The following is a 27,982-nucleotide window of genomic DNA, read 5'->3' on the forward strand; positions in this document are numbered from 1 at the left end:
CTGTACATCAGATCCTTAGAACTTACTCATCTTGTAACTACAACTTAATACTCTGATCAACATCTATCCTTCCCTCAAGTCCTGGCCCTGGATAACCACCATTCTAGACTGTTCCCGAGTTCAGCTTTGTTAGATTTTACATGCTAAGTGATGTTACACAGTATTTTTCTTTGTCTGACTTATTTAAGAGCGTAATGCCCTCAAATTCCATCCATGCTGCAAATGGCAAGATGTTCTTTCTCATGGTTGAATAGTATTTCATATTCATATTACACGCCACATCATCTTAATCCATCTTTATCCATTCATCCACGGAGAGGCGCTTAGGTTGTTTCTGTATCGTGGCTGTTGTGAATAACGCTACAACAAACTCAGGAATGCAGATTACCTCTCTGAGAGCCTGTTCTTCATTTTGTTTCGATGCATATCCAGAAGGATTGCTTAATCATATGGTAGTTCTATTTTTTTTAACTTTTTGAGGGTCCTCTATACTGTTTTCTATAGTGGCTAAGTCAATTTACATTCCCACCAGCAGTGTATACAAGGGTTCCCTTTTCTCCACATCCTCCTCAACATTTGTTATTTTTTTGTTCTTATTTTTTTGATGATAGCCATGTGTGAGGTGATATCTCATTGTGGTTTTAATTTGCATTTCCCTGATGACTAGTGACTTCGAGCACCTTTTCATATACCTGTTGGGTCATTTGTATGTTTTCAGAAAAATGTCTTTGGTTTCTTTGCTTATTTTTAATTGGATTGGATTTTTGGTCTTCTTTTGTTTTTGTTTTTGCTATTGAGTTATAGAAGTTCTTTGCATATTTTAGATGTTAACATCTCATCAGATGTATGACTTAGAAATATTTTCTCCCATCCCGCAGGTTCCCTTTTCATTCTGTTGATGGTTGCCTTCACTATGCAGAAGCTTTTTAATTTGACATAGTTCCACTTGTTTATTTTTCCTTTTGTTTTCAAATCCAAAAAAAAAAAAAAAAAATCACTGCCAAGAATGATGTCAAGGAGCTTACTCCCCATGCTTTCTTCTAGGAGTTAGACAATTTCAGGTCTCACATTCAAGTCTTTAATCCATTTTGAGTTGATTTTTGTGTATGGTATAAAGGGGACAGCTTCATTCTTTTGTATGTGGCTGTCCAGTTTTCCCAATACCATTTATTGAAGAGACTCTTCTTTCCCCCATTGTATATTCTTGGCTCCTTTGTCATAAATTAATTGACCAAACATGCATGGGTTTATTTCTGTACTCTATTCTGTTCTACTAACCTAGATGTCTTATTTTTATGCCCAAACCACATTGTTTTGATTACTATAGTTTTATAATATAGTTTGAAATCAGCAAGGGTGATGCCTCCACCTTTGTCTTTCTTTCTTAAGACTGCTTTGGATATTTTGGGTCTTTTGTGGTTCCATACAAATTTTAGGATTGTTTTTCTATTTCTATGGAAAAAACCATTAGAATTTTGATAGGGGTTACACAGAATCTACAGATCACTTTGGGTAATAGGGACAGCTTAACAATATTCATTCTTCTTATCCACCAGCACAGAATCTCTCTCCATTTTTTGTCTTCAGTTTCCTTCACCAATGTCTTATAGTTCAGTGTATAGCTCTTCTGCCTCCTTAATTAAATTTATTCCCAAGTATTTTACTCTTTTTCTTATCCTATTCTTCTTTTCTTAGTTTCTCTTTCTGATGGCTTATTGTTAGTATATAGAAATAAAATTGATTTCTGTCTACCGATTTTGTATCCTGGGCCTTTACTGAAATCATTAGTTCTAATAGTTTTTTGGGGGAGTCTTTCACATTTTCTACATATAACATTATCATCTGCTATTAGAGACAACTTCACTTCCTTCTTTCTGATTTGGATATCTTTTATTTCTTTTTCTTGCCCAGCTGCTCAAGCTAAGACTTCTAAATTGATGTTGAATAGGAATGGTGAGAGTGGGAATCTTTGCCTTATTCCGAATCTTACAAGAAAAGTTTTCAGCTTTTCACCACTGGGTATGATGTTAGCTGTGGGTTGGGTCATATATGGCTTTTATTACATTGAGGTATGTTCCCTATATGCCCGCTTTGTTGGGGGAGTTTTTAATCATAAAAGGATGCTAAATTTTGTCAAATGCTTTTTCTGCATCTATTGAGATGATCATATAATTTTCATCCCTCATTTTGTTAATGTGGCTTAATATACTTTAATATGTAATAGGGCTAGTCATTATTTAGTGGTTTTCTCTTTCAGACTTTCCCTACCTTTTCTTTTGTCTATTTTTCTATGTGAACTAGTAAACTAGAAGGGGAAATTATTCAGAATGCATCACAAAGAGATAAAGTAATGGGCAATATAACAAAAACAGTAAGAGATATAAATAATATTCAGAAAGAATAGGCAACAATGTTTGAAAACGTAATGGTTAAGAACTTCCTAAAATTACTGAAAAAAATAATTCTTAGATTGAAATGCATGAGGATACCCAAGCAGAACAATTAGAACTAAATCCACAACTAAATATGTCCTAGTAAGACTGTGAAATGCTAAGGACAATGAGAAAATTTAATAGTTACCTGAGAATTTTCTTTCTGCCAGTTGCTATTCTAAGCAATCTTCTTATTAACTCCACTACTCCTCACAACAACTCTGTAAGATCATCACTATATAAAAGTAAGGTAAAGTAGAGCCAAGACACGAATTCACATGGTCTGGTACCAGAATCCATGCTGTTAATCACAATATTACACTGTTTTCCAGCAACTACAGTGATAGCAGACTTCTCAACAGCAACCAAAAAATAAGAGTTTACCACTCACTGACACTCAATGAAAAAACTACTGAAAACAGTACTTTAGAAAGAAGAACATGGAATCCATAGGGAAAAAATGAAATGTAAGAAGCAACAATAGTGAGCAAAGAAACAGGTAAACATGTCTGCAAAGGTGAGGGGAGCAGTTTAAAAATAAGATGAGAGAAAAAAGAAAACACTAACGTTCTGGATCTAAATAGGAGACAGGTAAAGACACTGATCAGATTTCTAACGACATATGTTAAAAATCATAGGTACTTTTAAAATCCAATTCTACACTCTGCCAAACTATCAACCCAGAGCAAAGTTAAATACAGCCATTTTCTCACATACAAAAATCTCTAAAAATTTACCTCCCAACATGAACTCATTTAAAAAAAAATATAGATAGTTAGGGGTGCCTGGGTGGCTCAGTCGGTTGAGGGTCCAACTTCGGCTCAGGTCATGATTTCAGACTCGTAAGTTCAAGCCCCGTGTCGGGCTCCACGCTGATAACTCAGAGCCTGGAGCCTTCGGATTCTGTCTCCCTCTCTCTCTGCCCCTCCCCCACTTGCTTGCACACACACTCTCTCTCAAAATAGACAAACATAATAAAAAGAGAAAGAAAAAATACAGATAGTTAAATAGATAAAAAACAAATCCAGATAGGTCCATGCATATGCATCTGTTTCTTAGCTCTGGGCACTGAGAGACCCTAGAAGCAGTGACAAGGTGACAGCAATGTGCAAGCCTAGCATCTAGGTTTGGGCTTTCAAATACCTTTTCCAAAGGAACCAGGACTCCTTGAAGAAATGGATGAGTCTAAAGCTAGGGAAGGGAAAATAATTCATCTGGAGCATCTTCTAATGTCAAAAAATAGGAAATGGAGGGGAAAATGAGGGTAAGTCAAAAGGAGAGAGGAGCCAATCTGAAAAAGTACCCAATGGCTAACCTTTGTACATATCCTCTGAGCAACAAAACAGATTACAATTGCATTAAATTACAACACAAAGGGAAAAAATGAGTTCATATTGATATAGACAATTGAAGAAGTTCCTTCTGATAGCTGAGTCAATAAATTAACAAGCGGGGGACAAGGGACAAATCTTCCTTACAGAAGAATTTTAATTAATAAATGCAGAAAAACGTGGGAAATAGAAAATCAGCATTAGAACACCACGGTTAAAACTGCTATAGGCAAGAGCCACTGACGAATGTTAAAATTAGTGGACAAACTTTAAGGCGACACAGAATAAATAGGTACACAGCCTCAAATATCTCCCCCAAAATACTTACTAATGACTACAGTAGTTTTAATATGCCCATCTCCTTTGATACTCTTTCCTCTCTACAGGAAGTGACACTTAAATCCCTCTGAGTGCAGGCTAGACTTAGCAACTCACTTCTAATGAAGAGTGGATGAAAAGGGAAAAATCCTAACTTGACAGCAGAGAAACCTGGCAGGCACCACCTTAACCAAGAGATTAAGGTTATCCTCACCAGTAATTAGCCAACTTGATAGCGTGTACTCCAGATATGCTATGAGAGAGCACTTCACCTCTATGGAATACCTTCCTGAAAACCCTTAATCCTGGTCTAATCACAAGAAAAACCCAAATTGAGGGACAATCTACAAAATGACCAGTATACTTCAGAAGTACCATGGAAATGAAAGGTAAGAAAAGACGGAGAAGCTGGCACAGTGTGAGGAAACTGAGAGAACATTTCAACCACATGTAGTATGGTATCCTGTGCAATGCTTAAGAAAAACCACGAGACTATCTTTACAACATGGGGTTCTAGGTGACTATCATCAGTCAGTCCCCAAAGTATGAATATTAAGGAAAAAGAATGATACTACATCAAAATTAAGTACTGTATTTGTCAACAAAAGTCTCCATAAAAAAAGTCAAAAGACAATCCACGGATTGGAAAGAAAAAAATTCATGCTTAACAAAGGCTTAGCCTCTAAAACATATGAATAACTTCTGCAAATTCAACAGGAAAAGACAAAAATCCCAATTTTTAAAATGGGCAAAAGGTATGCATAGAGCAGAATACCAAAATGTACAACAGAAATTTAAGAAAATTCTCAGTCCCACTATTAATTAGGGAAATACAAATTAACACAATGACATAAAGAAATTCAAAGAATTACACTTACTATGAAAATAGCTCATAGTGAAGGTCAAATAGCTAATTGTTAATGTGTTTGTCTTTCACAGAAAATATTACACAAAAGAAAACATTCACTTAAGCATTTAAATATACTTACTTACTAAAACCAAAGTTGACTGACTGATCACTGAGAATTTCAAACTGTACAGGACGATCACCCATGCAATATTTTCTCAATAACTCGAGGCAGGTATGTAATGTTTTTCTTGAGGGCTTATTTTCATGAAAAAGATCACCACCTAACAAAATAAAATCCACCTAATCAACAGAAAATAGTGTGAAAATTAGTATGTTTTATAGGGGAAAATGTTAAAACTATAAAGAAGTACAAAAAAATCTCATAAAAGATACCGATGTGTATGGAGATTCAAAATTTTATATTTTATTTATTTAAAAGCTTGCAGTCTGTTGATTACTTTGACTCCAACTTAGGTTCCTAGGCCACCTTCAAAAAAACCATCTTTGGGGTGCCTGGGTAGCTCAGATGGTCATCCAACTCTTGATCTTGGCTCAGGTCATGATCTCAGTTTCTAAGACTGAACTCCACGTGGAGCTCTGCACTGACAGCATGGAACCTGCTTGGGATTCTTACTCTCCCTCTCTCTCTGCCCCTCCCCACCCCCCCCAACCCCCCCACATGCACATGGGCTCTATCAAAGTAAATAAACATTAAAAAAAAAAAGCCATCTTCAAATTATTACACCAAACCTCTGACTCATGCTACCCAGAGTAATCACTATCTTTTGTTATTCAAATTAAACATAAATTTAGAACTTCAATGGAACCTACGGACAAGATAGCCAATTCAATTTAGATTACTCATTCAATTCATTCAACAATCATTTAGGGCTCACACAGGCACTGCCACCTAAGGAAACTGCAATCTACAGAACAGATGATGTCCAGGACTGACAATGTACAATTCCCTGTACTGGGCCCTGAGGATACAATGACGAATAAAACACAATTCCTTTCCTAAATATGTTCAGAATCTAGTGGAAGAGACAAACGGCTATGCATCTGAACGTAAGTCAGACTCAGACATGCACTAGGAGTATGTAAACAAACCAGGAGCAGCAATGACACTACAGTTAATTCTAACTGAAGGGAAGAAGTCATCTGAGGACAATGCATGCAGAAGGAAATGTGCCAAGGGGCCCCTAGGTGGTTCAGTCAGTTAAGTGTCCGACTTCAGCTCAGGTCACGATCTCATGGTCTGTGAGTTCGAGCCCCACATCGGGCTCTGTGCTGACAGCTCGGAGCCTGGAGCCCGCTTCAGATTCTGTGTCTCTCTGCCCTTCCCCTGCTCATGCTTCTCTCTCTCTCTCTCTCTCTCTCAAAAGTAAAAAAACATTAAAAATTTTTTTTAAAAAAGTGCCAACATGGTAGCATTTAGGTTACCCTATTAAGAATAAATGAGACTTTAAGGAAGAGTATTCTAGAAACAAGAAAGAAATTATACAGAAAAAAGCCCAACACGCATGCTTTCAAGAAGTATATAATCTACCTAAAGAAACTTGATTAAGTTCTTAATTATACAAAAGAACCCAGATCACTTAGGCTACAGTAGTGAGGGGGAGAATACACCACTCCCGAAAGTGTCACTATGGCACATGGACTGGAGCTAAAGGCAATTAAGACTTAGTAGACTCAGGAATAGCTTTTTTAAAACTTCCCCTAACTACCTCAAAGAACTGACTGGGGGCCTATACCAGGAAGAGAGCTATTATCAGAGAGAACTTTTTATATCAGAAAGACTTCTCTCTCTTTTTTTTTAATTTTAGAGAGAGAGAGCCTGAGCGGTGGGGAGGGGCCGAGGGACAGAGAGAGAATCTTAAGCAGGCTCCGTGCTCAGTGCAGAGCCTGACACGCGGGGCTGGACGTCACTGTGAGATCATGACCTGGGCCAAAATCCAGAGCCAGATGCTCAACAGACTGGGCCACCCAGGCACCCACACACAAGACTTCTCTACGTGGCATGACCAACATTTGCTCTTCCCATCTTCCCATGAATCATCTCCCTCCCTTGAAACCCCAGACCTCTACCTCCTTTCTCTTTAGCTCAGGATGGTATATAAGGCTCGATTACCTGACTGCTGGGGAGTCTCATATTTTTATGAGGCTCCTATACATACAAAATTTGGTTTTCTCCTGTTAATGTGTCTTAGGTCAATTTAATTATTAGCCCGGCCAAAGAATCTAAAAGGAAAGAAGGGAAAGTTTTCCATCTTAGAGTAGTCAGAGGAGCTTCAATAAAAATGTGGGACTTAAGCTAGGTCTTCAAAAATGAACACGATTTGAATAAAGGAAGAAAATCATCACAATCAACAGCATAGAGAAAAACAAAAGGAACACAGAAAACATTTCAGGCAGGAGGTGGAGTGGTTGTTTAAATGGTACAGTTTCACTTTTGCAAGAGGAAGAGTTCTGGAGATTGGTTACACAGCAACGTCAATGTGCCTAATGCTGTTAAAGTCTACACTTAAAGACACTGAAGATGGTAAATTTTGTTAGGTGTATTCTACCACAAATAAAAAAATTTTTTTAATATTTTTAAAAGCTGGTGACTCCAGGCAACACTGAAAAAGGACACACTTTGCTTCTATGGTCTTCCTGCCACAAAGTGAATCCAGTCATGAGGCAATATCAGACGAATCCAACTGAGGAACATTCTACAAAGTTACTAGCCTATACTTCTCAAAAATGTCTGGGTCATGAAAGACAAAGGCTGACTGAGGAAATGTACCAGATTACAAGAAACTAAGGAGACAGGACAACTAAATGCAAAATGTAACCCTGGGTAGGACCTGGACTCTGCCACCCTGCCCCCAGATTGCTGTAACAGACATTACTGAGACAATCAGCAACATCTTAAAGTTATCTGACAGTATCGAATCGGTATTAATTTCCTGGTTTTGATAAGTGCACTGTGGTTACATATGCAATGACTCTCAAATGGTTCAGAAAAAGTGTGTGTGCATGTGTGTGTGTGTAAACAGACAGAATAAAGCAAATGGGGTAAGATGTAGGAAAATCTGGGTGAAAGGTAAGGAATTCTTTGTATTATGCTTGCAATATTTCTGAGACGGATACTGTTAGAAGTTAAAAAAAAAAAAAAAAAAAAAAAAAAGGCTCCAAGGAATTAAGGAGTAGAAATAAGGCAAATTTGATGGCACAGACACACAAAGTAGGGCACTTAAAGTTAGGAAAAATTTAGATTTCAATAGTAAATACTTTGTTAAATACAAACTAAGGGAAAAAGTAAATAAAATACTAGCGTGGGGCTGCGGGAGGGGAGTGTTAAACTTAAGGGATGCAGGAAGGGAACTGAGAAAATAGAAGGGAAGCAAAAGACAAAGTAGAAGAAAGAAGCTTATGCCCAGGAAAAGAAGTATTTTAGTACTAAAAGAAAAAACACAAGCTTTTCTGGCAGGAAACAGACATCCTTTGGCTATAAGTTTCCCTGACCTCAGGGAAAGAGGAAGTCATCTTAAAAGGAGATATTACTGGGGCACCTAGGTGGCTCAGTCGGTTAAGTGTCCGACTTCGGCTCAGGTCATGATCTTGCGGTCCGTGAGTTCGAGCCCCGTGTCAGGCTCTGTGCAGACAGCTCAGAGCCTGGAGCCTGTTTCAGATTCTGTGTGTGTGTCTCTCTCTGCCCCTCCCCTGCTCATGCTCTGTCTCTCTCTCTGTCTCAGAAATAAATAAACGTTAAAAAAATTAAAAAAAAAAAAGATATTACTAGACATTCTTTCATTCATTAACAAATTTATTTATTACTTTTTTTAAATTTTATGTTTATTTCTGAGAGAGAGACGGAGAGAGCATGAGTGGGGGACGGAAAGAGACAGAGGGAGACACAGAATCCGGAGCAGGCTCCGGGGTCTGAGCTGTCAGCAGAGCCTGACGTGGGGCTTGAACTCACAAACCGTGAGATCATGACCTGAGCCGAAGTCGGATGCTTAACCAACTGAGGTGCCCCTCATTAACAAATTTATTAAAAGCTACCTACTGCTTGCTAGATCCTTTCTAGATTAAGATACAGCATGAATAAGCAAAAAAGATTTTTCCCTCTCATGGAGTTTACCTTCTAGTGGAGGAAGGTCAATAGTCAACAAGTAAACAATTCAATATATTATTTCAGATGGTGTGATGAAAAAAATAAACAGAATAATTGATAAGAGTGTTTGGAGATATCCGGGAAGACCTCTCCCAAAGGTAAAATGTGCTCCAAGCAGAGAGACCTGACGTGCAAAGGTCCCAGAGCAGAAATGCCAATGGGGATGGAGCACACTGAACAAGGCAGACAGTTGTAGAAGTCTCCTGGCAGAGGCCAGACCAACTTGAGCCTTGTAATTTGAATTTTATTTTAGATTCACTAGAAGGCCACTTGGAAGATTTTAAGCAGCAGAGTGGTACGATCTGATTTATGATTTTCAAAGTTCATTTTGGCTGCTATGCTGAACAGATGTAGGGAAAAAGAATGCAAACAGAAAGACCCACGGGGAGCTACTACAGCAAAATATGATAGAAGTCTGGGGCTAAATATATAGGCAAAAAAACCAACAGTTTCCATATACATTCGGGAGGAAGAACCAAAAGACTTGCAGATAAACTGAACACTGAGGAAAAGTCAAGGTTAGAGATACTAATTTGTAAATCATAAGCATTTATGTTTACTCCCCAGCTCTCTTCCGAAATGTCCAGCAGGACATCTCAACTGTCTACTGGAATATTGACCTGAATGTCTTATTGGAATCTCCCAACTCAAATGATCTAAATCAGAATTCATTACCTTCCCACATAAAGAAGTACCTCATCCTTATTTAGAACCTATTTCTATTACTGGTACCACCATTTGCCCAAACTTAACATACTCCAGTCACTGTCCCTTCCCTTTCCCATAACCCACCCCCAAAGTATTCAAATCCAATCTTTGAAAAATGCCTCTGGCATTCACTTCCTTTTTTTCCATCCCATGCCACTACTTTAAAAAAGCCTCAAACCGGTCTTCAATTCATGCTATACCCTGTTGCCCAAAGATCTTCCAATGGATTGGGCACAAACTCCTCAATCTGGCATTTGAAGCCTTCTTTGATGCAGCTCAACTCATGTCTTAGTCTTTCAGCATATTTTCTAATAAATGGCCTACAAATGAGCAAAACTGACTTGTTGTGCCCTTAACATACCTCTCATATTGTCTCACCTCTGTGCCCTTCTTCCTGGGAAATGTACATTCTCTATGCTCTTCACCCATCAAAAGCCTACCCATCCTTCAAATCCCAAGTTAAATGCCATCTCGTTCATTAAACTGATCTTGCTATCCTCTATGTGATCTTTTCTATGTCTAAACTCCCAGGAAAGGCTGCTGATAATTTTCTTACGGTTCCTGCCACATTAAGACCTTGCATCTGAGCATTATGGACATTTGTCTAAATCTTACATCCTGTTACGCTTTATGTTCTTAGAAAGCAGAAACTATGACAGTCATCTTTCCATTTCAAATAGAAACTGCCACAGGATCCAGCACTCTGTAAACACCCCATAAATATTTGTAAACTTTTACAAACCTCTGACAAAAGTAGCTCCTACTTGATTTAAGGTGACAAGGCACTCTAATTCTGCTTTAGGCTTTTCGTATATTGACATTTAAGCAGGCAATGTAGGCACATGAGCCTGTAAAACCAACCTCCAACTTTAAGAAGCAACGAGCCAATTGACTAAAAGAACATAGCAGAAACTGAAAAATGTAAAGCCAACTCACTTCATTTTCCTGGGCAAGTCTTAAAATCTCATCAAATGTTACAAATGTGTCATTTCCTCTGACTGCATCTTTCTCCATAAATCCCAGATGAATATCTGTTGCAACTAAGATTTTAAATGTATTTTCATCGTCACTGTATTAAAAGAAACATTTCAATACAATAAGAGTATGCTCAAACCAATTAAAACCTAAATTTGTGAGATAAATAAGAACAGTTATGTAGTACAATCGCTTTTCTAGCCTCAAAATAGGTCTGAAAATGTAAAGCGTCCAATAGATCTTTAACATTACATAGTTTGCCTACCACTAATTCAAAACAGAACATATGAATTTTAAAAAGGTTCTGTGACTCCTTCAAAAAAGCATAACCTTGTTACAACCAGTTTTATATACTCCTTTTTACCTTGGACCTGGGAGCCTGGTTGTTTTCGAATTCTATTCCAGAGCAAAAAACCCAAGAGGATTTGACCCCATATCTAAACCCGCTGTTTATCTATTTTGTACTCATCCAGGAAAATCATACTTGACTGGTTCATTTAAAAAGCCCTTCTTTTATCCTCATAAGCTAATAAGCTTACACTGCAGTCCCAGAAGACACTTGCTTGATTCTACTCTCTATACAAAGTTAGTGTTTCATTAACAAATTTGGCCAAGTAACAAAACAGAATTATTTACAAGTCCATTTGAATTTGGTGGTATTCAAAGGTACTTTCACGTGAAGCAGGAACGTAGTAGTTATTACAGCTTTCCTAAATTTAATGTAACTTTTAACTCTTTTTAAAAAAGTACTTAGGGATTTATGATCTCATCTCAACTTCCACATGTAAAGAGGCAGGTATTTACTGTCTCTGAAAGATGAGAACACAAAACAGAGAAATTAAATGATTTATTGCACAACTAAGTGGAAGAAACAGGATTTAACCACTCAGGCTATTTTCATTAAACCACAAGGAACTTAAAAAAACTTTCACATATATCTCCAAAATTGAAATCTTTATATATGAGATTTTTCCAGAAAAGGTTTCTCTTCAGAAACTTCAAAGATGATACATACGCACACAGTTTTAATTGCCACACACACAGGCTGATCAGAATATTTTCAAGATCACATTACCCTAGCAATTTATGTTACAAAATACATAGCGTTTTATGAAGTATTTTCAAATGAATTCTCTCATTTAAACATTTAAATTAATCTGAGAAAGGCAATTTTGTTCCAATTATATATATAAGATAAGGAAATTGAGGCAAGGTTCAGAGAACTGCTAATTTGCCCAAGGTCACACAGTATTAACCAAGGAACTGAAATTAGACACCAAATCTAATGCTTTTCCCACATAACTTCTGATTCTTTTATTGATTTTCATTTTACTCAGATTCATTTCCAATTGATTCAATGCTAGAGCAATTTACTGTTTAAATAGGCTTGCACTGACTAGTTAAGACTTCCTCACAAAAGTTCAAAAATATTTATAGCTTCACTATTTTAAGACAAAACCTAAGAATATAAACTTATATACTAAAGTAATACACCAAATTACTGCAAGGCTTCAACCTATAGGTGAATATTATCTTTAAGTTAGTAAACATACAATAGTAACTTTTTTTTTAACATTCTAAATGTTTTTTGATCACTAACATTTCTGTTCATAGGTAAGCTCTTTATTTACTGCCAATTTATTAAATAAGTTTTCTTTTACGGCGATCTTAGTTGATGGGCTTTAGAAATCCAAAGCAACAAAAAAGACTCCAGAAGACAAGTGCTTACAGGGCATCTGCAGGACTCATTTCTACCGTCAGTCTAGGTCCTCTGGAACCAGTTTTTTCTCCAAGTACTCCTGGGTCGTGTGCTCAAATATGTCAGAGAACTCACTCGATTTCAAATCCCAATACTAAAAGCAAAATTACATTATTATAAAACGCACATTCTTTTAAAAACAGACTACCAATTTTTGGAATCTCATTTCCATCTAAGGACCTACTACATTTTTACTTAAGAACCAACAATAGAAAATGGCACATCCCCAGTGCCATTCTAATTGCACCATTATGATTAAACTATAGGAAACTAATGTCCATCAAATGAATGGGCAAAAAGGGTCACATACAGCAGTTTTGGTTTAGCACACAAACAATTCTGGGTGTGCAGAAATGTTTAAACTACATGTGCAGCCTACCCTGGAGCATGGAGGTGACCCCATACTTTCTGCTGAAACACAAGGCTGTTTAAAGAAAAGGTCTAATTTATGAAAAGAGAAGGGCCCACCTTTAAAACGACTGTAAATAAAAAGAAACACGTGCTCCGCAGAAAAACGCCCGGCGCCTGCAAAGCAAGTGGAAACGGCCAAAATATTCGGGCAAGAGTGTATATACCACCGTGAAACCACCCCTCCCACGTCCGGCCTCCTGGTTCGGTGGAGATCCCAAGCCTCAACACACACACACCACCGGACTCTGAAACCAGAACCAGAACCTTCCAGGACTTAGCCGACCCGTCCCATTCTTTTCCAGAGTCAATCCACTCAGGGCTTCCTCCCCGGATCCCACAGAAATAGGCAAGAACGTTTCCCAAATTACCCCACACCCTCACTCTCCCAAAGCCTCAACGGGCCCCCAGGGTGTCTTTTACCCGGGAAGAAGGAGCGAGCTTCCCGAGGAGAAAGGCAACAGCAACTCACGAGCGTCGGTCTCAGAACCCGCGGGGCCACTTACCTGAATTAGGCGGGAGAGAAAAAGCAGCTCTTTCTCTCGCGATACCTCACTGATGACGTAGCACATCAGGTCTTCTCCCGCTCTCATTGGCTACCAAATGCCGTGAGGAGCCGGGAAAGTAGCGGCGAGGCCCCGCCCTCATGCGAGAGCCAATCCAGAGAAGCTGAGGGACGACCCCGGAAGCGAGGTTCGCGGCGGCGATTTTCCCTTCTTTAAGGTGGGTAGCTCTTGCTTGTCCCGGCCCGCGCTCCTTGGTCCCCTCGCGCCACCTAAAAACTAGTGGGCCCTTAGGGGCGGGTCACCTGTCGACCCCTGCTGAGCCCTGCTGAACGGGCTGCGTCGTGGGTCCTGGGTAGGGCTGGAGCGGCTTCTCCACTCTTGGCTGTTTGGAAGGCCGCAGGCGCAACTCCGGGCCTGTGAAATGACCAATCGGTGCCAGAGGGCTTCTCCCTCACTCCCACTCCCCAGAGTTAGAGCATTCGGACCCTTGTTATTTATTCCCCGCATCCTTTATTTTCGCCTCTGGACCCTGGGTTCAGCACATCTGTACTACTTTGTGCTCGTAGCAGTAAAATATAGTGTGTGTGTGTGTGTGTATATATATATATATATATATATATATATATATATATATATATACATACATACATATAAAGTGAAACTTTTGAATTAGAAAATCTGACCTTTCAGTGCCATTAAAGGGTCCTTAGTCTAGGGCAGGTTGTTTTAATCTACCCGAAACTCAGCGCCTTCACCTGTAAAATGGGGTTTATGATACCATCTGTCACTGAGTTTTTTGTAAGGAGTTGACATGGTTTAGATCTCTGTCGAAATGTGTTCTTTTAAGAAACATGGGGTATGTTTCTTCCTGGTGGAATGTCGTCAAGTAAGAATCTTAATCGATTTTTTGACTCTAGGTTTGACTCTTAATCTACCTAAAATTTAAAAATAAATTTTACACGTAACTTATTCTGTCTGAAGCAGTAAATTCAGAATTTACTTTAAAAAGGGGAGAGGGAGTTTTTATAGAAAGGAAAGGGGAGGATAAAATATGTGCTTTATTGTTTCTATATTTGCTATAATTAAATGAACTGTATATTATTTCTTGGTATCTGTTAAGTGTTTAATGAATTGATGTATGATCATTTTTGTGTTGCAAGGTTCAGAGAATAGTTTGAGAGGAAAGAAAAAGATGAGAACTCCGATGGGAGTTCCTAAATACAAAGTTCATAAATACAGAACAAACTGGTGGTTACCAGAGGGGAGAGGGGAAGGGAGATAGACAAAATAGGTGAAAGGTTTGAGAGGTACAAACTACCAGTTATAGGAAAAATAAGTCAGAAATGAAAAGTACAGCATAGAGAATATAGTCAAGGAATATAGTGAGGAGTATAATCAATAAGTGAATATAGTCAGTAATAAAGGATACTGTGGTGAGCATTGAATAATGTATAGAGTTGTCGAATCACTGTGTCGTATACCTGAAGCTAATATAGCATTGTGTATCAACAATAGGTCAATAATAAAAAGTGAAAATTCCAAGAGAACTTGTAAAATACAAAGCAGTTCTGATGGGGCCTCTCAATAGACTGAAAAGCTGGGCAGGACTTGGAAATCCTTTAGTACAGTCATTACATTTTACAATGAAGTAACAGGACAAGAGAAGTTGTTAGTTATGAGTGATAGATTGAAACTTGAATTTAGTACTCTTGGCTCTAGTAATAAAATCTAATGCCACATTAGGATTGAATACTATTTAACTGGTGAAATTAGAAAGAAATTAGTATCTTAAGGGTATGACTAACTCGGGAACTTCTCTCAATCCCTTCTGCATTCCACACAAAATCAAGTGATAGGACTTTAATTAAATTTAATTCTACAAATATTTCTTAATGCCCTCTGTATAAGTAGGGCATAGAGATAAGTTAAATACAGACCCTATCCTTAAGCTTATTAACTTCTGAGGGACTAAAACAAGAACAGATTAGTGCTGAAACAAGGCAATATGTAGCACAGAAAAAGCTACCAGAGAGAGATCTCATTTTGAGGTTCAGGAAAGACTTAATGAAAGAGATAACATCTGAGAAGAGCCTTGATAGACTGATTTCAGCAAATATAATTGGGAGGCAGAGACATGGTATTTTTAAGCTATTTATTAGTCACATTTTTCAAAATTGGCTAAGATTTAATAAGCTGTGTAACTCTTTAAGCTGATACTGGTTTATAAGTTAATATGGCAGCCTAGCTGAATAAATGTTACTTCCTTCAAGAAGCCTTTTCTAATCCTGTAGGACTGGGTTAATTATAACCCTCTTGTATATTCATTGTATTTGGACAAGGTCCTGTTATAGCACAGATCGTGCTGTTCTTACTGGTCATCCCCACTAGACAATAAGCTTCATGAGGTTAAGACATGGGTCTTGTTCATTGTTGAATCCCAATATCCAGAGACTGGCACATACCAGCCATTCTATTCATATTTGTTGAATGGACTGAGTGACAGCCAAAATTCAGTTCAAAACAAGAAGCCAACTGAGAACTATCGTTATCTATCAATGAATGGAACTCCTTTTTAAAGCAGTGAATTTTCCCAAGCCTGAAATTACCAAAGTAGAAACAGGATAATTATTATAGACGTTAGGATAAAGATACCTGCATTGATGAGAGATTTGAACAGATGCCCTTGAGGCTATTCCATCTCTAAGAATGCCTAAGTCTTTGAAGTAGTTTATTAGAAATTAAAAGTTTTTGTTTCTGCTTTGCATCATTTGTCTAGTCTATGAAAATCATGAACATGCCTTTCTTTTATAATTTAGAAGCTTTAAGCATTTATCACTCAGTATAGTACAATAGTATCTAAACCAATAGATTCAGAAAAATATAACCATGGACTTAAAAAATAAGTTTTAGACCACTGAAGATACAGATAACTGAAATCTCATTTTCAGCACAGCATTTAGAGAATGTAAAGTACCAATAAATCCAAAAAGTTCAGACAGGGTTTATTGGTATGTGTTTGCAAAACTTATCTATGCTATTGATAAACACTCAGTTACTGTTTTTCTAATAATTTTTATGTTTGTGTTTCCAGATTTTGATGGATAAAATAAAGCAGACATAATTCATCACTAGAAAGATTAATTATACGCTGGCATTTGAAATGCTTTGTATTTAGAATAACAGTAAAAATGGAAAAAGGGAAAGTAAATGATGATGGAAAACCAGATACAGAAAATTCCTTGGACTTTTCTGAACACTTTAACCAACTTGAATTGTTGGAAACGCACGGACACCTTATTCCCACTGGTACCCAAAGTCTCTGGGTAGGGAATTCTGACGAAGATGAGGAGCAAGATGAAAAAACTGAAGAGTGGTATCAATTGCAAGAAAAAAAAATGGAAAAAGATCCAAGCAAATTGCTTCTTTGGGCTGCTGAAAGAAATCGGGTAAAAAAACCAAAAAACCAAAACAAAAAACAGTTAAAGAGGAAATCATAATATAGTAGGAAAAGTATTGGATTTGGAGCCAGAAGACCTATCCCTGAACCTCTGTTTGGTTTGTAACTTTGGGCAAATCCCACCATTTCTGAACCTCTATTTTCTTACCTGTAAAAGTGGCCATCATAATACCTGTATCTTTTATATAGGATTTTGAGGAGCATATGAGGAAATGTACATGAAAGTACATAGTAAGCCAGAAAGCATCCTATTCATTATTATTTGGAAGCTTAAGGGGTAATTATAAAGATGGCAAGAAGTCACCTATATTTTTAAATCATTTCTATTAAGTCATTAAGATCATCCTAGAGACAACTATGGTTTAGAAAAGGGAGGATGGGAATTAACATGTTTTGAATACTAACTATACCATGTGCTTTTACTACATTATTTGATTTAATCCTCCTATATCCCTGCAAGATAATAATATTCCCTTTTACAGTTGAAGAAAATGAGTTTCAGGAATACTCATTTGCCCAGTATTATCCAATCTATTCTTCCCACTCATCCACTTCTACCACATTTCACTAAGTTCCTCCATGTCTGTTAGTAAACTAACCAAAAAGGTCTTGTATTTTTGGATAACTTTTTAACCCAAGAGCACACTGCATCCCACCAGAGATCCAAAGACCAAGCTGAAAATCGCTTCCTGAAAATACATTTCTAAGGTTGTTTTAGTTTGAGCTCTTTAATCTCTAGATTTCTTGTAGCATTGTCTTCTGATAAAGAAGTTTATTTTTTAAAGTTTACGCACTGTGTATATTGGTGTGGTAATCCTGTCGAAGAATCAATCAATTATTATGTTTTCTTAACTAATGAAATATAAAGGATTAAACCCAATAGCCTGTATTATTCATCTAGGACCAAAGCTTTTACGCAATGAGCCTTAATTGGACCAGGAGTAAATGTATGTTTTGATATTCAGAGAATCACATTCTTAGACACAAGAGCCTGGCTAACACTAACTGTTCATTCTTAAAAATCTGTTGCCCCCGAAAGAAATGTTAAATCATTTTTATTTTAAAGTCATCTGCTGACAAGGAAGTTTATGTTGAACTTCATCAAATCTAACACCACGAGATAGCTTAATTTTCTCCATTGACTGTTCTGGGTTTTTTAAGATGTCTTTTCCTCCTCAGCTTACTACGGTGCGGAGACTACTTTCTGAAAAGTCCACTCACGTGAACACTAGAGATGAAGATGAGTATACCCCTCTTCATCGAGCAGCCTACAGTGGACACTTAGACGTTGTGCGTGAGCTGATCGCACAAGGGGCAGATGTCCACGCGGTGACTGTGGATGGCTGGACGCCCCTGCACAGTGCTTGTAAGTGGAATAATACCAGAGTAGCTTCTTTCTTACTCCAGCATGATGCAGATATTAACGCCCAAACAAAAGGCCTCTTGACCCCCTTACATCTTGCTGCCGGGAACAGAGACAGCAAAGATACCCTAGAACTCCTCCTGATGAACCGCTACATCAAACCAGGTCTGAAAAACAACTTGGAAGAGACCGCATTTGATATCGCCCGGAGGACAAGCGTCTATCACTACCTCTTTGAAATTGTGGAAGGCTGCACAAATTCTTCACCTCAGTCATAACGGTTCTAATAATTTTCCAAGTACCAGTGCCTCCTTTGTGTGAGATATGAAATATCCCCATGATACAGAATTGACATCAAAAAGTTTCACTGCAGACATTCAGTGGTACACATTCGAACGCCCTTCCGAGTGAAAATGCCTACCGTTGATGTCAAAATGTGTTTGAAAGTTGTTTGGATGTATCTTTACTGATTTATGTGGAGTTTGTAATTTTTATCAGAAATAATTTTAACTTCTACTTAAAAACTTGTAAACGGGTTGTACAGAAAACTAATGATATTTTTGGTGCTGATCCAAGAGAAGTGTATTTTTAAATACCCCCCCCCCTCCCGGATCTTTGTTGAGTATTTAGTATATTGACATGTATTTTTATAAGGTGAGCTAACTCAGAATTTAAAAATCTTAAATATACTGGTGCAGGTCAGCTGTCTTCTCGACATCACCATAGCCATTTGCTTTCATTTTAAATCATAAGAACTGACTTAGCAGTGACTTGAATCGTCAGAAGTTTAAAAAAAAAAAACAAAACAAAGCAGGAGAAAAGCTTAGATCTTCGTCTTTTAGAGCATAGACCATTTTCAGGAAAGTAGTTAGCTAAGTGTTTAGTCCATGAATGTTATATATACTGCCTCCGCTACCACAGCTCACACAATCCTGTGGACAGTCCTACCTCACCCTGGTCAACCTACACGATCCTTATTCCATTGGTGAGTCAGCATGACCTTTCAGACATGCACACAACTCTACCTTGGTCCAAGAGATCATAATATATCTGCTCTCCAACTGGTTTTACCTGCCTAATCCTGCTGTTTGCGGCGCTGCTCAGATGGTCTCTCCAGTTCACAGGAAGTATTGATTTTCCAAGGCCCTCCTTTTATACAAGCCCTACAAAGGCAAAGAGACAAGGGACGAAGAATTCTAAGAGTGAAAGGATGATGGTTATATTGGGGCTAGAACCACAAAGTGGCTAAGGCTTTAAAAAGCCACAGCATGGATAGCGACAAAAGCATAAATATAAATATTCAGAAAAAAAATAAAAATTTTGAGCAACAAAAATGGCACCATTTCTTTTCTTTTCTTTTCTTTTAACCAGTGTATCTCTTCCTTGGCTTGGGTCCATAAAATATTTATTCACCCAGCATACATTTATTTAATAACTCTTCTCTCAGTCTTTCCAGCTGGAGCTTCTCGTTGGCTACCTAGCCCCTCTGTGACTGTTCCCAAAGGGTTTTCTCTTCACTTAACACCAGAACTGGCACGCTATGGGAAGGAAACTAAACCAATGGGGCCACAGTTATATATTCACTGAGGTTTCACAGTGCTCACAGTGAAATTTGTTGGCTTTGCTTTTATAAATCTTAAATATGCTTCTCCAGGGAGCTTTCTGACCCACAATCTGCCACAGTGATGGGATTTAGAGTCTTTACACTATTCCGTTATTTCTATTCGTTGGCATCTATTATAACAAAAATCAAAACACCTCCATTTCTTGAAAAACCCCCGTTTTCAAAGGTTCCTTTCAGACATGAGAGGTCTCCAACAAAAGAAAAAACACAAGGAATAAGAAAAGAAAAGAAAAAACAGATTTGAGCAAAGACTGAAAGGAAATGAGATTCTGAGAGAAAATGTGTTACCAGAGTGTATCCAAGGGCTAAGAAGTTTAGAGTGACTTTTTTTTTTCATTCTGTGTACAGCTTCTTGATGCCTGTCAAATGAGTCAATCTTTAAATTCAAACCTAGTTTTCCCCCCGTTTCAGGATGGGTCTTGTTCATGTTGAGCAAATGGAATAAAAACACAAAAACACCCATATTTGGTTCATAATCAATTATCCAATCAGCACTCGGGTACATCTAATACTCGCCATTATTAATTTAATGACATGGTGCCGTCTGCCAGTGGATCTCAGAGTAGCAGGATTTGTAGGATAGAAAATCTGCTTAATTAAATAAATAGAAAATCTACATGCAAACTGCTACCTAATTTGCTTTCTTCCCCCTTCTTTTTCTACCATATGTTCAGCCTTTCATTTCTACTAGACGTACAGTGTTTAAAAATGAGGAAGACATCATTGGAGAGTTAATGTGAGTTGATAAGGAGCACTGTCTCCTGAGCGGTCACTGGAGTTCTGTTTTTAGACACAGCTGCCTTAAACGGAAACAGTTCTTAGGAATCAACAAAACATAAAGAAACCAAGAAAATGAACCTGTCCTCCTTTAAAAAAGCAGGTGCCTATAAGGTTTTCTCAAATCTCAATTTAGTAACTCATGAAGATAAATGTATCCTGATTGAAGGGACCAACTCTAAGACCAAGATATTGTATTGAGACCCGATACAAAAATCAGACCCTGCAGGGCACATACCAAATAAAAGCACTAGGGTTCAGATTTGCTTTCATGTGCTTTGGCATATTTTTAATTTGAAAATAGGCAAAGTTTATAAAACAAATCAAAAGGGAGAAAAGGTATTAGGGTCTTCATCCATTCTTTTGATTTTATTCTGCACCCTTGGACAATGAGGGGGCTTGGGGGTCCATCTAGAAAGGTAACTATATGTCAGTGTTCCTCACACTATTGACATTGGGCCCAAATAATTCTTTGTTGGCGGGGGGGCATCCTGTGAATTGTAGGATGTTAGGCAGTATTCTTGGCCTTGACTTAGATTTCAGTGGTACCTCCCTCTCCCTCCTCCCAGTTGTGACAACTGGAAATGTGTCCAGACATTGCCAAATGTTCCTTGCTGTATGTCATCAAAAATCTCTAAGGCAGCAGATTTCATAATTTGGCTCACCTCAAAATTGTTTTGTTAGCACACAATTGAATTTTACTTTGGTGTACATGTTTTCTTTATACTGTAAACATTCATCAGTATACGTTCAGAAATTAGATACTCATTGATTCTATTTTAAATTTTTAGTATTTTATCAATGAGATTATTTGAACACATTCAAATATTGGGATAAAACGTACAGTAAGATACAGAACACACTCTTCAATACTGAGTATCATTTGTAAGAACGGCTCACATCCAACTCCCAGCTTTGGCTTCTAAGAAACACTCCATAGTTCAGATGAGTCTATTTTAAGGAAATTCTAACTTCTGGGTATTAATGAATATAATAATCAAATCCAGATTTTTGATAGGTTGCACCATTACAACTATAAATTTTTTATTGCATTGCCGAACAAAATGCTATTGGTTGATACACAGGCTTTTCACTTCTAGAAGGGATAAGAGAAGTCAACTCTCTGTCAGAATATGAGGAGGGAGCTACCAGCTTCCAAGCGTAAACACCTGGAGAAATAGCAGATAATCTCTTAATGTCATTACAAATCTAAAATTTTTGTTTAGGGCACCTGCGTGGCTCAGTCAGTTCAACGTCCGACTTCGGATCAGGTCATGATCTCAGTGTTCATGGGTTTGTGTCTCGCATCAGACTCTGGGCTGACAGCTCATAGCCTACAGCCTGTTTTGGATTCTGTGTCTCCCTCTCTCTCTGCCCCTCATCTGCTCATGCTCTGTCTCTCTCTCTCTCTCTCTCAAAAATAAACATTGAAAAAAATTTTTTTAAATAAAATAAAAATTGTGTTTGTTACTTAAATTTAAAAATAATATGGTATAGTTTTTGGCAATTCCTGTCATCTTAAAAATTAATTCCAAGATGAAATATATCAAAATCAATGTAAAAGAAACCCCACATCTGACCATCATCCTTCCCCAACAAGTGAAATGGTCTCATCTGGTCTTGTTTATAAAAGTTCTTACATGTCCAAGACGTGATACACTAGACCATTGTGATAATATTAATAGCTAATATGCTGTATGTAGATGCTCATTAACTTTATGTCATAAGTTCCATGATAAACTTTTGAGATAGATGCCATTGTACAAGAGAAGAAATTGGGTTTATGGAGGTTAAGTAAATCACCCGTTGTCATGAACTACATTTTCACAAAGCTCACATTCAAATACAGTTTTTATGTGGTCCTTGAACGTTCATATCCATGTACCACCAATTTGTCTATCAAATAATCATAACAAAAATTCCATTTTATTTAAAATTATTTTACGAGCTTATTTATGGTAGCGTTTGGGGACACAAAAATTGCCCTTATTAGAAGCAAATGGCATTTTATGTCATAGAACATAAATAAACAAAAGTTCCTAAATCATAAGAGCCAAAGCAATTTATTTTATTTTATTTTTTTAACGTTTATTTATTTTTGAGACAGAGAGAGACAGAGCATGAACAGGGGAGGGGCAGAGAGAGAGGGAGACACAGAATCTGAAACAGGCTCCAGGCTCTGAGCTGTCAGCACAGAGCCCGACGCGGGCTCGAACTCACAGACCCTGAGATCATGACCTGAGCCGAAGTCGGACGCTTAACCGACTGAGCCACCCAGGCGCCCCCAAAGCAATTTTTTAAAAGAACAACAGATTAATACAATCTATGAAATGGCAACATCAAGACTGTGATATTGAATAGACATGTAAATCAATAGAACAAAAGAGAATCTAGAAACAGATCCAGGTATAAATGGTCAATTGATTTTTTACAAAGGTGTCAAGGATTCCAGTGGAAAATTCTCTTAAAGAAATAGTGCTGGAGTGCCTAGGTGGCTCAGTTGGTTAAGCATTCAACTTTGGTTCAGGTCATGATCTCACGGTTCGTGGGCTCGAGCCCTGCATTGGGCTCTGTGCAGACAGCTCAGAGCCTGGAGCCTGCTTCAAATTCTGTGTCTCCCTCTCTCTCTGCCCCTCCCCTGCTCACGCTCTGTCTCTGTCTTCGTTTCTCTCTCTCAAAAATAAACATTAGAAAAAAATAGAAAGAAAGAAAGAAAGGAAGAAAGTGCTTTGTGGAGCACCTGGTAGCTCAGTTGGAAAAGCATGAGACTCTTGATCTCCAGGTTGTGAGTTCGAGCCCCATGTTGTGTGTAGAGATTACTTAAAGTTTAAAAAAAAAAAAAAAGAAGAAGAAGAAAGAGAAAAAGGAAAAGAAAAGAAATAGTGCTGTGTTCCAAATGAATATCCATTTGGGGAAAAAATTAACACATTTAAGGACAGCAGAACAGCGGTTGCCTGGCAACAGAACAGAAGTTGGACTGCAAAAGGGCAGGAAGAATCTTTTGCAGGAGATAGAAATATTCTATGTCTTAGTTGTGGTGGTAGTCTTGCAGATGTATACAACTGCCCACGTTGTATTAAGTCGTATTCTTTAAATGGAGTGTAGGTTTTCATAGGTAGGAGTTATACTTCAATAATGTTGATTTTTAAAAGTAGGTATCTGGAGATGCCTATTATTTTCCATAGCAAGCAGGGACCTATTAGGACCTCTTCACTGAATTCTAGAGGTACATCTTTCTGGGGGCTGCAGAGTCCTGTGAGTTATTAAAAAAAAAAAAAAGATTTCACCAATTCACTGGAATTTTAAAATCCCTAGCAAAAAGCCCTTTATAACAGGAAGGAAAGTTTCCTCCATTAAATGGTAGAGTAGGAAACAAAATAATTCCCTCAAATTATTAGTCCATTTAATAGCATTCAACAAATTTGAAAAAAAAAAAATGTCTTAGTACCAAAGAAGGACTTTGTTGGCTTTTTACATAATTTAGATCAGGACTGTTAGAATCTAGAAGAGGAAACCAAAATGGTTTTAGCATCTACTTGTCTAGATAAAAAGCAATAGTATTAAACCTCCATTGCTTTATTCAGTTGCCCTGTTTACTAAGGAGAAAACTGCGATGACTTCTGGACATGTTTAATCTGTAAAATGAAACACAGAATGTGGAACTTAATCCATCTAGTTTTTACTAAAATACCATCAAGTAATCAAAGCAATGTATTAACTCTGGTAATATATTTTTATTTCCTTGCTGAAGATTTTATGTGTTTACATTAAATATAGTTTCTAATTTTTTTACAAGAAAAGTTTAGTCTTGGGTTTTGCCTCCATCTAGTGGACATACTTGTCTTTTACATTTAATTGCATTAAGCATAAGCTGTCCTGGTATTGTTCATTTTTAGTTTTTCGGAATAAAAAAAAGTAAAGAAAAATGGTAACCACAATTCACAGATAAAATGGTATGAATTATACTTATTTTCATCAATAATTTATTCCCAAGAAGATTTGAGGTGGTATGTAATTGAAAACACACAAATAATAATCAGAAATAGAAAATCAAAAGCCTTTTTGAAGGAAGGAGATAAACTAATTAATATGGCTACTGCAATTGACAATTATCCCCCAAGATTTTTGATATTGAAAAGAAAAAAGAAAAAAAACAATAATTGCGCATATCTTTATTATTTGATCAAAGTGATCAACATTGCTTTTTTTAGAGTAAAAATATTTCCAGCCTGATTTTTTCTAACTAAAATAAGCTTAATATTGTACAGTCTCGTAGAGGTATAGAAAACAGAATAAGGTCCAGAAATCTTGGTGAATTCTATGAAGTGAACATACCCATGTAAGCATGACCCATGTCAAGATATGGAACATAATCAGCACCCAAAAGCCTACTTTCTGCTCCCTTTCAGTGCTCCCTCAAAGGCAACCGCCACTCCATCACCATCATTTCATTTTGCCTGCATAAATGGAATCATTAATTGTGCATATCTTTGTGTTTGCTTCATGGACCCAACCTTAACATCTGTGAGATTCGTTCATATTTTTGCATGTAGCAGGGGTTTGTCTCTTTTCACAGCCGTAGAGTGTTCTTTATATGCACACACATGTAATGTATATATACATTTTATTGTTGACTTTTGAAGAGCCTTTGAATTGTTTCCAGTTTGGAGATTTTATGAATGGTGCTGGCATAAACATTCTAGTACATGGTTTGGGTGTACACATTACACACTTTTGTATACTTGTGTACTAGTGTTAGGTCTGCTGGACATTAGGGTATACTGATATTCAGCTTTCGTAAAAATTGCGTAAACGGCTTTCCAAAGTGGTTGCACCAAATTTACACTCTTAGCAACAAGGAATTAGAGTCCCAGTTGCTCTGTATCTTCCCAACCCTTGTTATTGTCACCTTGTTTCTTGTTGTTGTTTAAATAGCCATTCTAGTCAGTGTGTATTACATTGACATTATAGTCAATGTAATACCTCATTGTACTTTTACTTTGTGTTACCCTGATGACTATTGATTTCGGGCAATGTTTTATATGCTGATTGGCCATTTGCATCTCCTTTTGTGAAGTGCTTGTTTATATTTCTCCGTTTTCTTACTGGGTTGTGTGTCCTTTTCTTATTGATATGTAGGAGTTCTTTATATATGCTGGATACTAGTCGTTTTTTTGTATATATAGATTGCAAAAATGTTCTCTCAGTTTGTGGCTTGACTTTTCACTCTCTCAGTGGTGATTATAAGTGAAGAGAATCATTTCATTTTAACAACTTCTAATCTGTCAATTGTTTTTCTTTAAGTTACTGCTGTTTTGTTTCCTGTTTAAGAAATATGTGTCTACCCCAAAATAATGAACCTATTTTTCCTTGTTATCCTCTAGATGATTTAATATTTTACTTGTAGTGCTCTAATCCATTTTGAGTTGATACTTGTGTTTGATGTGTGGTATGAGTCAAGGTTCATTTTTTCCCATAGGAATATCCAATTTATCCAATACCACTTAAGATCCCACCTCCCCCAACACACACCCAAACACACACACACACACACGCACACACACACACACACACACTTCTGTCATATATCTGATGACCATATATGACTGGGTCCATTTCTAGACTCTGTTTTGTTGTATTGATCTAGCTTTCCTTCAGCACCACAGTTTTAATACAGTAGCTTGATAGTAAGTCTTGCTGTCTGATAGTGTAAATGTTCCAGCTTTGTTTTTATTCTTCACGGTTGTTTTGTCATTCTCGGCCCTTTACACCTACTTTTCAATTTTAGAATGTCTTTGTGGATTTCTATCTTTAAAACAATTGAGATTTACATTGGAGTTACATTGTACATCAGTTTGAGGAGAATTAATGTGATTATAATGTGGTATTACAATTCTTTTTTTTAATTTATTTTTTGTCAAGTTTTTAATTTTAATTCTGGTATAGTTAACATGCAGTGTTCTATTGGTTTCAAGTGTAAAATATAGTGACTCAACAATTCTATACATTACTCAATGCTTATCATAGTAAGTGTACTCTTTAATCCACATCACCTATTTCATCCATTCCCCCCATATGATTCTTTAATATAATGATGTAATGTATTCCTTCGTTTATTTAAGCATTCATTAGATTTTCTCGAAAATGTTTTAGAATATTCTGGTAGAGTTCTTTTATTTTTGTCTTAGATTTATTCTTATGTATTTGGTAGCTTTTGATGGTCTTGTAAGTGGCATTGTTTTTTACATCCCATTTATTTATTTGTTGCTGTATATAAATATAGTTTGTAAATTTATTTTTCTTTATTGACTGTGTGTCCAGTGACCTTAATAGAATTATTAATTCTAACAATTTGTCTGTACATTCATTTGAATTGTCTGTATGTAAACCATGTTGACAGATAATGGCAATTTAATTTCTTCCTTTTTCTTTTATTCTCTTAATGCAGTAAATTATGTTGCTTAATTTTCAAATGTGAAACCAACCTTGCATTTCTGGAACAATCACAACTTTATTATGATGTGCTAAACTTTTTTGTTTTTGTTGTTTTGTTAACATGCTGAGTGTTATTTGCTAATATATATATATATATATATACACATGTATATATATATATATACATGTATATATATATATACATGTATATGTATATATATATATATATGTATATATATATACATGTATATATATATATACATGTATATATATATATATTGAGATGGGGAGAAGGGCAGAGAGAGAGAGGGAGAAAGAGAGAATCCCAAGCAGGCTCTGCACTGTCAGCACAGAGTCTGACATGGGGCTTGAACTCACTGTGAGATCATGACCTGAGCCAAAATCAAGAGTCGGCTGCTTACCCAACTGAGCCACCCAAATGCCCCCTACTACTTTATTTAATATTTTATATTTTAATCAATCTTCATCAGGGAGATTGACCTACACTTTTACTTCTTTGGTTTTATTTTCAGATTTTGGTATAAAGGTGAGTTGATAAGGGCAAAGATTTTTTTCTAGTTCCTGGAAGAGTTGGAAAGAATTGGCATTATATCATTCTTAAATGTTTGGAAGAATTCAGTAGTGAGACTTTAGGTTGTCTTTGTGGGACAGGTTTTAATTTGAACTCAATATCTTTGATAATTCTGCTTCTATAACTGCCATATTTCTTCTTGTGTCCATTTAGGAAAGTTGTGTATTTTAAGTAACTTGCTTGCTTCATCTAAGTTGTCAAATTTACTAGCGTGAAATTATTCATAATATCTTATTATCTTTTGGGAAGACATTAGGGAATCATTCAATAAATGTATGAAATGAG

At 36.9% G+C, this 27,982-nt stretch overlaps 2 protein-coding genes across 10 annotated transcripts in view; one reads left to right on the forward strand and one right to left on the reverse strand.

Moving 5' to 3' along the window:
• The window catches only part of MRE11 (MRE11 homolog, double strand break repair nuclease), a 75,627-nt gene extending 62,114 nt beyond the window's left edge, over positions 1 to 13,513 (reverse strand). The window contains exons 1-5 of one of the 8 annotated variants that reach the window (XM_019450106.2): positions 13,450 to 13,468; positions 13,004 to 13,060; positions 12,506 to 12,629; positions 10,738 to 10,870; positions 5,071 to 5,231 (exon numbers count right to left, since the gene is read on the reverse strand). In XM_019450106.2, the coding sequence (XP_019305651.2) occupies positions 5,071 to 5,231; positions 10,738 to 10,870; positions 12,506 to 12,525 (314 nt within the window). In that variant the 5' untranslated portion in view covers positions 12,526 to 12,629; positions 13,004 to 13,060; positions 13,450 to 13,468. Of the gene's footprint in view, positions 1 to 5,070; positions 5,232 to 10,737; positions 10,871 to 12,505; positions 12,630 to 13,003; positions 13,344 to 13,366 lie in introns of those variants that run through there. The other 7 variants (XM_019450104.2, XM_019450109.2, XM_019450107.2 and 4 more) reach the window with 7 other exon arrangements.
• A 47-nt stretch (positions 13,514 to 13,560) lies between these two features.
• Positions 13,561 to 19,090, forward strand: ANKRD49 (ankyrin repeat domain 49). Of its 2 annotated transcripts, none has more exons than XM_019450116.2 (3): positions 13,561 to 13,666; positions 16,541 to 16,895; positions 18,086 to 19,090. In XM_019450116.2, exons 2-3 carry the CDS (start codon positions 16,638 to 16,640, stop codon positions 18,545 to 18,547), a joined length of 720 nt encoding a protein of 239 aa, XP_019305661.1. In that variant the 5' UTR covers positions 13,561 to 13,666; positions 16,541 to 16,637; the 3' UTR covers positions 18,548 to 19,090. The 2 variants fall into 2 exon arrangements, with proteins under 2 accessions (XP_019305661.1, XP_019305662.1); XM_019450117.2 differs by lacking the exon at positions 13,561 to 13,666 and adding an exon at positions 14,133 to 14,335.
• The last annotated feature ends 8,892 nt before the right edge of the window (positions 19,091 to 27,982 follow it).

The sequence above is a fragment of the Panthera pardus genome, unplaced genomic scaffold (assembly GCF_024362965.1).
Source record: "Panthera pardus isolate Hobbes unplaced genomic scaffold, ASM2436296v1 HiC_scaffold_12, whole genome shotgun sequence".
NCBI classification, from domain to species: Eukaryota; Metazoa; Chordata; class Mammalia; order Carnivora; family Felidae; genus Panthera; species Panthera pardus.